We start from the raw sequence: 11,402 nt of genomic DNA, 5'->3' as shown, positions 1-11,402 counted from the left end.
TTTGCCATTTTTCTTATTATCTAAGATTCCCAGCCTTTCGTTTTACTGCTGTTTTGGATAAGTTCACCAGACTGATGGTTCTAGTATGAAATGAACGTATGAATTTAATGTGTACATTCGAAGAGAGGAGAACTTGCACGAACAAACGAACGCACATGGGATGGTGAGGTTCCGCCTACTTGTATTCCCGCTATATATACCGGGCCAGTCGGCTCGAGAGGTCAGTTGAATTGAGACCTCAGACGAGGAGCTGATACCGAACGAACAAGTGTATTGGAGTTGTGGTGTTTGTGGGTGAAGAGAAAAAACTCTTTATTACATTCCAGTGGAAATTGCATACACAGTCTACATGTTGTCTTTAGTGCCGAAACTGGGCGACGCTACAAGTAAGGAAGTCTTTTTGTTTCATAATTTTTTGGTGGGATTGGCTTGGCGGGAATTCAGCGGTTTTTTTTTATGGCTCGCAAAAACTTTCTAGGTGATTTTTTTTACGAATAAGTGTTCCTATGTGTACGTAAAGTGGTGGGCTAATTAGATGGTCACCTAAATCTAACAGTTCTCTGTTGGTTATCATGTCCTCGACCAGGACATCATACCGTTTAGCAGTGTTCATACCCTTCACCTGCCGAGGTCAAAGTGCTCAGAATGCTCGGGGCTCCTCTAGGTTGTTATGATCCTCCTCGTAAGCAGTGCTACGTGTAGTGGTCTGTAGTTATTTATATAAGAATAGAGACAAACGGGGGATTTCATTGTCAAATTTAACTTTGCGTTGAATTTAGAAGACCTAACAAGCCTTCATGAACTAGTCGCACTTGTTCCGCAGCAAGCCAGATGCCCTGGCAGTATGTGGTGATGCTGCTGGAGGCTCTACGGGCTTGGAATATAGAAGTACTAGGTAACCATGCGCAGAGAGGTGAGGTAGCTACGTGAATCCTTGTTTTAGGTAGACTTAAGGGAGGGACGGCGTTGGGTGAGCGTGTCTTTCTTCAATTTTCTTCATCAGCTTGGTAGTGTTCCCCGACATTGAATGATTGAGGCGCGGATTGTCGATACGAAATAAAGTCACTGCACAACAACAACAATAGTATTGCATCTCTATGGCGCAGTTGCATAGGGGAACATGGAAGTTGCACCTCGGTGATGTAAAGATGTTCAGCAATTGCACGTCATTCTCCGAAAACAGTTTGAAGTCGCAAGTCATGTTAGTAAATTAGCATAGTGAAAAAAAAAATGTTTGCGACTTAAACATTTATCGGCGAAAGTTAGTGGGGTCTAATTTGTGCGAATACACAATGCATTCGCTAGTTTAAGTACTTAATATAGATACCAAGGTTTAAGACGCACTGTTGTCGGGTCATGCTGGAACTAAGACGTCATGTCTTCCGAGACCATATTATTTGCGCGGAAAATTCAACAGTTGGTGCGCTTATCAGATATGTGCCAAAACTAATTAAATGTTTTTTTCCCTTCGTTGTTTTTTTATATTTTGACTTATGGATTAGAAATGCGTACCTTATAACACTGTTCATAAATGACTCCGGTGTAAAGATTAGGATTTATGATATTAATGTATTATGCTAAGTGAAGATAACTTCAAGGTTATATGCCTGCAAGCCATGTTTATCTTGCCTAATGTGCAACTGTTGGCCAGTCTTCCTGCGTGCCAAGATGTGACTGGGATGGCTAATTGTAAAGGATGATATTCTCATTCAGCCCCCTACAGCATATGTTCAGTTAGTAACAGTCGTTATATATGGGTCATTGTGAGCATTCATGCGTTTTTGTACAGTGTGTCTTGCAAACAAATACTGATCAGGGATATTGTTATTACTAGTATTATTGTTATTGTTATTGTTATTATCATCATCTTTATCCCCACTTATTTTGACATATGCCTTAGAGATGACATCATGCCAGTCCAAAACTGGGGTATAAGGTGTGATTTCGTCTGTAATGCGATACATATAACTTCAAAATTAATGCATATTGATATTTTTTAAGACTAAACACTCCTCACTCAGTATTACAATGTTAATTAGGATCTATTTGAAATATCGAAACGTTTTCTTCTGTTTCTTATGGGATTTTTCAAATCTACTGTCAGCTTTAGATTGCCCAGCGTCCGAGTTGAAGAACCCTAATCTAGAAACTTTTATTCTTAATCTAAATTCTAGATACGCTAATTACCTATGCAACAAATCCTAAGATGAATTGGGTGGAATCAAATCCATTGGGCACGTGATCGTATCCAAGTTTTCAGAGGTTAAATGAGTTTTCTCTGTGCTCAATTCGTCTTGAGTTAGTCATAACGTTTTTCGCTTGTCATTGTTGTTAAGAGGCTAATGTCTTTCTTGGATTTGGATCATGTCTTTCATGGTGCAATAGTTTATTCATAAAGGATTCTAGAATCTTGAGTTACGTCCTGTGAAGAGTCGTGTTCAGCGACGTTTGCGAAATGCTCATCGTCGGTAATTCTCCCTTATGTTTCAAAGTTTCACAGCTACGGTAAAAAAGGAGACTTGAAGACCATAAGATTACTGAAGACTACTGATGTATCGAAAAATGTTTTTTATATTAGTGAGGAATTTTGAATTGTTTGATTTTACATTGTAGTAGCCAGTAGCCGAAGTGACGTTAAAGCATTCGAAGACGAATGACCCTTTGATAACGTTCTTTATTACGTTTAGAGTCCTCGAGTCCTTAATAGGGATTATTAAGTTTTCACGTTTCTTCCGCAGTGTGGTCGGGGCGCGTCATACAAGGAATGACCGGCTTCATTGTCCTGACTGCCGTGTTCTTTGCCAGTGGACCTCGAAAAGATGCCAATTTTCCTGTAAAGACACAACCCGTTACATACGGTGAGTTGGACCTCCGCTTTTCTATTCTATTGTTTTGTTGAGTTCAAGAAATATCTTAACTCATCTGGAAGACATTTTGTTTTATAAAGTTGAAGTTGTTTATCGAATGGGAGTCATGTGGTTCTTTGTTTTGCAGATTACAATCCTTGCTGTGCAAGCCCTTGCCAGAACGAAGGGATTTGTTTTAGTTTGCCTTCAAATAACTACACCTGCGACTGTACAATGACTGGTTTTTACGGACGACACTGTGATATTCGTAAGTATAGATGTATTTTGTTCATAGAAAAATGACTGATATGATATATGTGCCAGTCCTCACTAACATACATATTTTTATTAACTCCCTGGAAATTTATAATATCCTTGTTTTATCTACTGCAATAGATGATTCATAAAACTTACAGCATTCTTAAATCTCCTTGTTACTTACAGCTGAGTGGCGTACATGGCTTGCAGTAAAGCTGAAGCCTTCTCCAGATACCATCCATAACCTGCTGACAGGATATTCTTGGGTTTGGGCTGTCGTCAACAGGATTCCATTCCTTCAGAAGGCTATCATGAGATACGTTTACATATGTAAGTATTTGCATGTAACAAAACTCACAGTTCTAAGTTAATTCAAGTGATTGGCAAAGGTCTGACAATGCTATTCAAACTATATTTTTGTATGATTCTGTGATGAGCATTGCTTTTGTAAAATCCACATAGCATGAACAAAAGAGACATATAATAAAAATGGAAATTTTGCCATGGTAGGTTGTACAAAGCACAACAGTATTTCTGTTCCTCTTCAGACCATATTGTTGGACTTGAACAGTAGATGATATTGGCTTATTTTAAACTAAAAATAACTTTTTATCTTTAAACAGCTCGTGGAGACATTGTAGACCAACCCATCAGATATGAAAGCATGCATGAGTTCATCACATTGGATGCCCACTTCAACAATAGCTTGTATGCTAGAACGCTGCCACCACTTCCAGAGGATTGCCCCACCCCCATGGGTATTGCAGGTATGTTCAACAACTCCATAAGTTGTTAAAAATGACTGTGTAAATAAACACATATATAATCACACAAATAATGAATAGATAAATGGATTAGTAAACAAGTGAATGCATAATTAAACATCACATGCTTCTCCTAACACCAATTTCTTTCATTTCTTAAGGCCCCAAAGAACTTCCTGATGTAGAAATTTTGATGGAAAAGGTGTTCCTTCGTCGTGAGTTCATTCCTGAGCCACATGACACAAACCTCCTGTTCCAGTACTATGCCCAGCACTTCACACACCAGTTCTTCCGAACAGACTTCAAGAGAGGACCTGGCATCACCAAGGGCAATGGCGGGGTTAGTATTTTTAGGCAGTTTATGTGACTAGTAATAATTTGCTATGTGACAGGAAGTGAATTAACAAAGAAATATGTTCAATGATATAATAGTATTATACTCTTGAGGGATGGTTTATTTCTTAAACATTTTGTTGTATATTCGTTGGCAAAACTGTTGCTACCTCTCCTGGAATAAAACCTAGATCTTTCCTGTATATGCTGTTCTAATGTAGTGGATATTCATAGAATATTTTCTATTAAAAATCTAGTATATAAATATATAAAAATCATAGAAATGGAAGTTATATTTTTGTAGTTTAAATTTAGGGAGGATGCCAAGTTTTATGGTGTAGCCATGAATTCTTTGTTCTTGAGCTAATAGTAAAGCAGTTTATCAATGCATTTTTAGAATTGTTTATTTCTTTTATTTATTTATTTATTTGTCTATTTATTTTAGGTTGATGTGAGCAACATCTATGGTTTTACTGAACAAGAGAGAAACGCTCTTCGGTCAAATGTGGATGGAAAGCTCAAGACACAGGTAAGACTACCAATAGTTTAAAGATAATTAAATCATAGGAATATAATTTGAGATATGTTAAACCTTAGGGTTATCATTATGTCCAATAAGTAATTGCATTTTTAGTTTGAGTATTTTCAAGTCTATAATTGTCTGTTTCTCTTCAGATTATAAATGGTGAGGAGTTTCCACCTTACTTGAAGGATGTTGAAGGCATATCAATGGACTACCCACCTCATGTTCCAATTCCTGAACATGGAAAGTTTGCACTTGGTCATCCCTTCTTTGCTCTGCTCCCTGGACTTTTCGTAAGTACTTACTTTGTCCTATCAATATTTGTTGTATTCATAGACTTCATCATATTTCCTCACTGGTGAGAGTTAATCGGAAATTAGTAATTTCTTCCTCTTAATTGTAAGTGGATTTTGTCCAGAGATGGTATATTTGCTCATTGGCTATAATTTTGTAGAAATTAATATTTTCTACTAATTATATAAGAATTAGTTTTGCATAATTTATATGTGTATAGCCTTGATTTCTTCTTTGGAATTCCATTACCATTTTTGTAATGTTTACTTTATCTAACAATTTTTTGTATTGCAGGCTTATGCGACTATTTGGGTCCGTGAGCACAACCGCATATGTGATGTTTTGAAGTCTGAAAATCCTCATTGGTCAGATGAACAACTTTACCATACAGCCCGACTTATTGTTGTTGGTGAGTTTGATTTATTCTTGTGATCTGATTTTCCCCATTTATATTAATTGTTCTAATAGATATTATTATTATACTGAATTCATCATTAAGGAGAAACCTTAAGGAACTTTGCTCACCACTAAAATTATTCTGTTTTACCTTTCAGGAGAAACTATCAAGATCACCATTGAGACATATGTTCAACACTTGAGTCAATACAATTTCAAGTTAACGTTTGATCCTCAGTTGGTCCATGGCACCCACTTCCAGTTCAACAACAAGATTCATGCTGAGTTCAACCACTTGTATCATTGGCATCCTCTTGTCTCTGACAACGTTGAGGTGAGGGGGAGTTATGTACAGTAGGTCTACATGTAATATAAAGACTCATGATGTCTTTTCAGTGAGCTTGTGATTCTCGGTTTTTATGTTTAACATTTCAAGAAAGGTAATCATGTTATTTCCATTCACAGGTAAATGGCACTAACTATAAACTCATGGACATGGCCTACTCAACATCTGCAATCTTCAAACATGGATTAGATGAATTCATTCATGCCCTGGTCAACACTAGAGCTGGAGCTGTAAGTATTATAAACTGTTTCTAGTGTATATATCTGATAGAAACATTGAGAGTACACACTAATTCACCCATACATTTTTGTGTGATATTAGTATGCAGATAGATATTTGAATTAGTTTAATGATTTATAATTATTCTTAAAGAAAAGAAGTGTGACTTCATTGCCACATTGTCACAAACCAACTTTATTTCTCCTAAAAATTAATAAATTTGAATAGAGATGATAGCAATATGACCATCTTTTTCAGCTTTCTGCCCGGAACCACAATCCAGTCTTGTTCCCCGTGCTCAAGAAAGTAATTGAACACGGTCGAGAGCTCAGGTTCCAGGGCTTCAATGCCTACAGGAAACGTTTCCAGATGCAGCCTTACACCAACTTTGAAGACCTCACCGGTGACACTGAATTTGCCAAGATTCTTGAAGACCTTTATGGGGACATTGATGCTGTTGAGTTTTATGTTGGTGAGTTTCAGTAAATTATTTCAGTTATAAATTGAAAACAAGGTCACAAATTACTTTTTTTATGTTAGCCTGATGCAAGTCTTATTTTATTATATCTCCAACTCTAAAAGTGGTTTCACATATTAATTCATTCTGTTACTTCTCAGGACTCCTGGCTGAGAAACCCAGCCCCTCACTGACGCCTCTGACAATGGTCAATATTGGTGGTCCATGGAGTGTAAAGGGGTTAATAGCAAACCCTATCTGCAGCCCAAAATGGTGGAAACCCTCTACTTTCGGTGGCCAAGTTGGTTTCAACATCATCAACACAGCTTCTCTTGAAAAACTCTTCTGCCTAAACATGAAAACTCCATGCCAAAATATCAAGTTCACCGTGCCAGAGGGAACTCCCTGATGTGTGTAGCATAGAGTATACCTAGCTTTTTATACAGGTTCACATGTGCATCCCTCACATACATACTCCATTGAACATATTTATTGCACAATACATTTATTATATTAGATGGGCCAGGTTTGCCTTGATCTTGCCTCTTGGGCTTCCTATGCATGGAAGTATCCTCTAGGTTTTCAGGAATCATCATCATCATAAACATCATCATCATCAAAATCCATTAGTGTTTTAGAATGTCATCTTTTATACCATTTGATATGGAGACCAATGATATGTTATACATTTGTGGGAAGTGGCATGACACTTTTTAAACATTTGTGATTTTCTACAATTTATATTTTTCTGGCAGTATGAATGTTGCTCAAGTGTTTGGTTTCAGGCTGGAGCATATGATTTTACTTGAATGTTGTGGTATAGATGAGTGTTGTTTTACTTGTAGATGATGGTAATGATCTCAAATACTACACATTGCCTTTTTTCGTGTTGCCCACTGGTGATTTTCTTCATATCAGTTGAAGATGAACACTAGTGAATGGTTAAAGAGACTGACTTCTGTAACTACCTCTGCAATAATGACAAGAGAATCTTTTCTCCTTCAGTGTTGTGTTGACCTTATTTATTTTAAACTGTTAATTGCCTAGTCATTACATCAGAAAAGTTGATATTTGAACACATGTTAATATATTTCCAAATCCACTATGTTAAGAATGTCTTGCATATTGCCTGTGATCATTGATAACCTACTTTAACTTGTATAAATAAATCAATGAATTGATATTAGTGTTTATGTGTGACCTAAGAACCCTCTCTCCATGCTGCTTCTTTTTTCTCTTTCTTTATCAAAGACCACCATAGAGTATTGTAACATTTAGCAAAAAGCTGTTATTTAATATGGAACCAGTTGTAGCAAAAACAAATGTATACCTTAGAAATAGTGATGTCTAAGTTTGATCACACTAACTTCTAGTAATGACATGGTGATCATTCCATGTAACAATTTAAAACATAAAAAGGAAGTGGTAGAAAAGCAGATAAGTGAATAAATGAATATATAGATAAAAAAAGAAAGGGATGAATGAATAGATAATGTTTCTCAATATATCACTTGAGTAATGACTGAATAGTTGTGCATGATATAACAAAAAAGTCCTTTCCTCTTATAACGAACGTGGTCAAGTCAAAGCATACACATGCCCTTTACCCATCCCACAAACACCCAAAACCCATTTCTTGTTCCGTCTTTTTTAACTTCTTGTGAATGAAGTGTCATCCCTGTTCCTCACCCAGTGGTCAGGTAAGAGGAAATGCAACAAGACATCTTCACAGCATGGCTAGATAACCATAAACATTCTATTCTCACCTGTTCACTGCATGGTGACTCTACTCTGTCATCCACTTGGAAATTTACAGAGCAGACAAGAAGACATCCCTTGGGCCATGTCGCCTTTCTCTTCCCTTCTTCCATTTCTGCTCAACAGACATTTCTCTTTCACCCAAAGCCCTTTTCACTCCATCCATCCACCTTATTTTTGGTCTTTCTCTCAAGTTGACTATATCCACCACTAATTTCCTCACTACTAGTCTTTCCTTACTCATTCTTCCCATATGACTTATCTGGCAGTTGACTTTCCACTCCTGTTTCCACCTCACCTCCTCATTTCTCACTCTGTCTATCCTTGTAATCCCCATCATACTTTAAAAAACTTCATTTCAAATATGTTTAGGCTCTTCTGTCAACCTGAAAGTTGACACCGAGGGACATTTCGTCCAATTGTACTCAGTACATACCGGTATAGCTGTGCACGGGGGAAGATGAGGGAACCACGCCACTCAACCTGAATTCAGCTATGCAAGTGTGGTAGGTGCGGAAGATGTTATATATTCTTAGTTGCCTTAGATTGATAGGAATTCTAATGCAAAAATTAGAGCCCTTGAATTCGAGAAGAGTGACAGAACTCTATCTTTCCACTGTCATTAAATATTTGTACTATGGGCGCACTGGCAACCTCATCGAAAGGAAACCTCGCACCTCATCTTATGCCAGGGGTTGTCAACCTGCTTTTTCATGTATTCCGTGCCTATGTATTAGGCCCCTTTCACACTAGGCAACTAGTGACCGTCACTAGTGGCGGTCACTAGTTGCCTAGTGTGAAAGTCTCGGGCAACTGCAAGCAACCAGTGACTGTCACCGAGATGTGGAATCCTTTCTCATCATCTCATTAGTCGAAAGAATGGCATCAATGGGCAACAGCCACAGCCTGTTGCGCAACCGGGCGACAGCAGTGACGTAGTGTGAGAGGCTCTCCTTCCTCACTGGTCGCATTTCCCGAAGTCCGCTATGGATCGTCCATCGCACAATTGGCCCCACCTCTTCTCCAATGCAACTCTCATGTGAATAATGTTAACTGGCGTTAGTCAATAGGAAGTATTTAAAGATACCCAATTCGTCAGGTTGGGCAGTGAAGGCTGACATAAGGCTTTCAAATGAAACCAATCACAGTTATTTATTTCTTATTAAAATCTAGAAGCAATACAACTTAAGCACCTCTTTGAAACAAACTACTCTTTATTTCTAAAGTTTGCATTGTGAAGGACAGTGTTAGAACTGACGCAGAATTACCAGTAAACCCAGTTGATCGAAATTACACAGTTCTCTAGCGTTGTCATGTTGAAATATGGTACATAGTTTAATGAAATGTCCGCTTCAGGCCATGTAGACTTACTGGGATACTACTGAACCATAGAAGTCTTAGTTGTATGAATGATGAATAAACGGTTTAACAGAAAAAAAATATTGCACCCTGATGAAGCAAATCATCGTAGATTCTCTTATCAAAATAGGGTGGTTCACCATACCCTTCAAATATGGAGGACCAAATAGGGATCAATTATTGTAGAATCCCTCAATCACCTACCCCAACACACACACCGAACGACAAAGGTCAGAAGCGGCCTTCGCTCCGCGCCGTCACTCAGCTCATGGTAACGTTTTTCTATTACTCAATTTACGGTTTGGGAACATTAATGGTTAGGTTAGGTAAAGTAATAAAAAAAATGTTACCTTGACCTGAGCAACGTTGTGTGCCTGACTGACGACGCTAGGGGATGGGAGGGTATTCTGCAATTGATCCCCAAATTGGAATGTGTAAGAAGCGAAACAAAACACATACGACTCCGGCGCGATCTGGGAGACGCTGCGACTACTTCAACCTCAGAAGAAAACATAACAAATGAAGCATTTTACACAAACGTAATCAAACAAGAACACCTCAGTTTCTTCTGTAAAACTGATTAAAACAAATATAAATCACCGAAATAACACATTTTATTGTAAATGAAGGTCATTTCTACGAATAAGAAGAGAGGAGGGAAGGAGATCCCTATTTTCCCTATTTGAAAACTGGCTTGTGTGTCAGTCAAATAAAAACAAGGATAATGGACCCTCTGTAACGGCTGTGATCAAGTCAGTGCATAAATGTACCCCTAAATGAAGAAACAATAGAGTAATCTTTAACCTGTTTGGGACCAAGAATTACTCTATTGTTTTCCGATTAAACGTTCCTTTTGACCCATACAAAGCCAAAAATTTGACCAGTCAGTTACTTAAGTACCAAGAACACCGTAAATGATTTTCTGGGAGGTTAGAATCAGGCGACTTTATTCAGTCTATGAGAAATCGCTTGTTTTGAAAGGGCTATCACATTCTGAAAGAATGACGCCAAATTAACGGAACGGCAGGACCTTTTGAAAATATCTTTACATCTTGTCTGGAAATCACAGCTTCCTTTTAATGAAATGCCTCAATCACCAAAAAACCTCCCACTGACATCACGCTTCACATCCCATACGAAAACTATAACCCAGTAATTGAAACAGTACTTGGAAATTATATAATTCTTGGCATGGGTACCTCAACGCACTGAAATCCTGACGTCAACACAGCTCACCGTTCTAAAAGTCTAATATTGAACACAAGTATAATACAGTAGCAAGTCGGACTTCCTCTTCATCTCCGGTTAGGTTATGAGGGACGCGGTGAAAACAAAAAACATTCGGTTTCCGTAGTCCTGTCGGAATTCCGCATTGTCATTATCTAATGAAGTGGCGACTGTCCTTGCTGTTCACGAGTCAGACACGACGCCCACTTCAATGAAATAAACTCTCCGCATTTCTTCGCACAAATACTAGGGCCGGGGTTCTCAACCTATTTTCACAGATAACCCGTACTTATGCATTGCTATTCTATAACCCTCTGGAGATGATTGCAACATTAAATTTAATCGTTTTGCTTCCACTAACTGCTAGTGGCAAGGTTCCTATCAAGTGAACCTAGCTTCTAATCTAACCCAATCAATCCCAGTTGCAATTTTCATTATTTTGTCATGGGTGATGTCAGACAATTTCGATGACCTTGAGAGTACCTCTAAACCTTATAGAGTTAAAAGCAGTTTCAATTAACTCGATAGGAATCTGTCTACCTATATAATTCTATTCAGGCTAGCATCATTTAGTTTTATTTAGTTTAGGGCCCCAACATGTTCATTAATTATCAAATGAAAA

At 37.9% G+C, this 11,402-nt stretch overlaps 1 protein-coding gene across 1 annotated transcript; it reads left to right on the top strand.

Moving 5' to 3' along the window:
* Window positions 1–213: 213 nt before the first annotated feature.
* Window positions 214–7,617, top strand: LOC143036375 (prostaglandin G/H synthase 2-like). Its single transcript, XM_076203633.1, has 13 exons — window positions 214–386; window positions 2,739–2,858; window positions 2,995–3,114; window positions 3,291–3,434; window positions 3,728–3,871; window positions 4,030–4,208; window positions 4,647–4,730; window positions 4,877–5,017; window positions 5,313–5,427; window positions 5,573–5,748; window positions 5,880–5,990; window positions 6,238–6,451; window positions 6,598–7,617. The coding sequence occupies exons 1-13, from the start codon at window positions 350–352 to the stop codon at window positions 6,843–6,845; spliced, it is 1,833 nt and encodes a 610-aa protein (XP_076059748.1). The 5' UTR covers window positions 214–349; the 3' UTR covers window positions 6,846–7,617.
* Window positions 7,618–11,402: the final 3,785 nt, after the last annotated feature.

The sequence above is a fragment of the Oratosquilla oratoria genome, chromosome 20 (assembly GCF_046742065.1).
Source record: "Oratosquilla oratoria isolate Oo_2021 chromosome 20, ASM4674206v1, whole genome shotgun sequence".
Classification (NCBI taxonomy): domain Eukaryota; kingdom Metazoa; phylum Arthropoda; class Malacostraca; order Stomatopoda; family Squillidae; genus Oratosquilla; species Oratosquilla oratoria.
The sequence above is the reverse complement of the archived record's forward strand: the minus strand, read 5'-3'. Positions and strand labels throughout refer to the sequence as shown.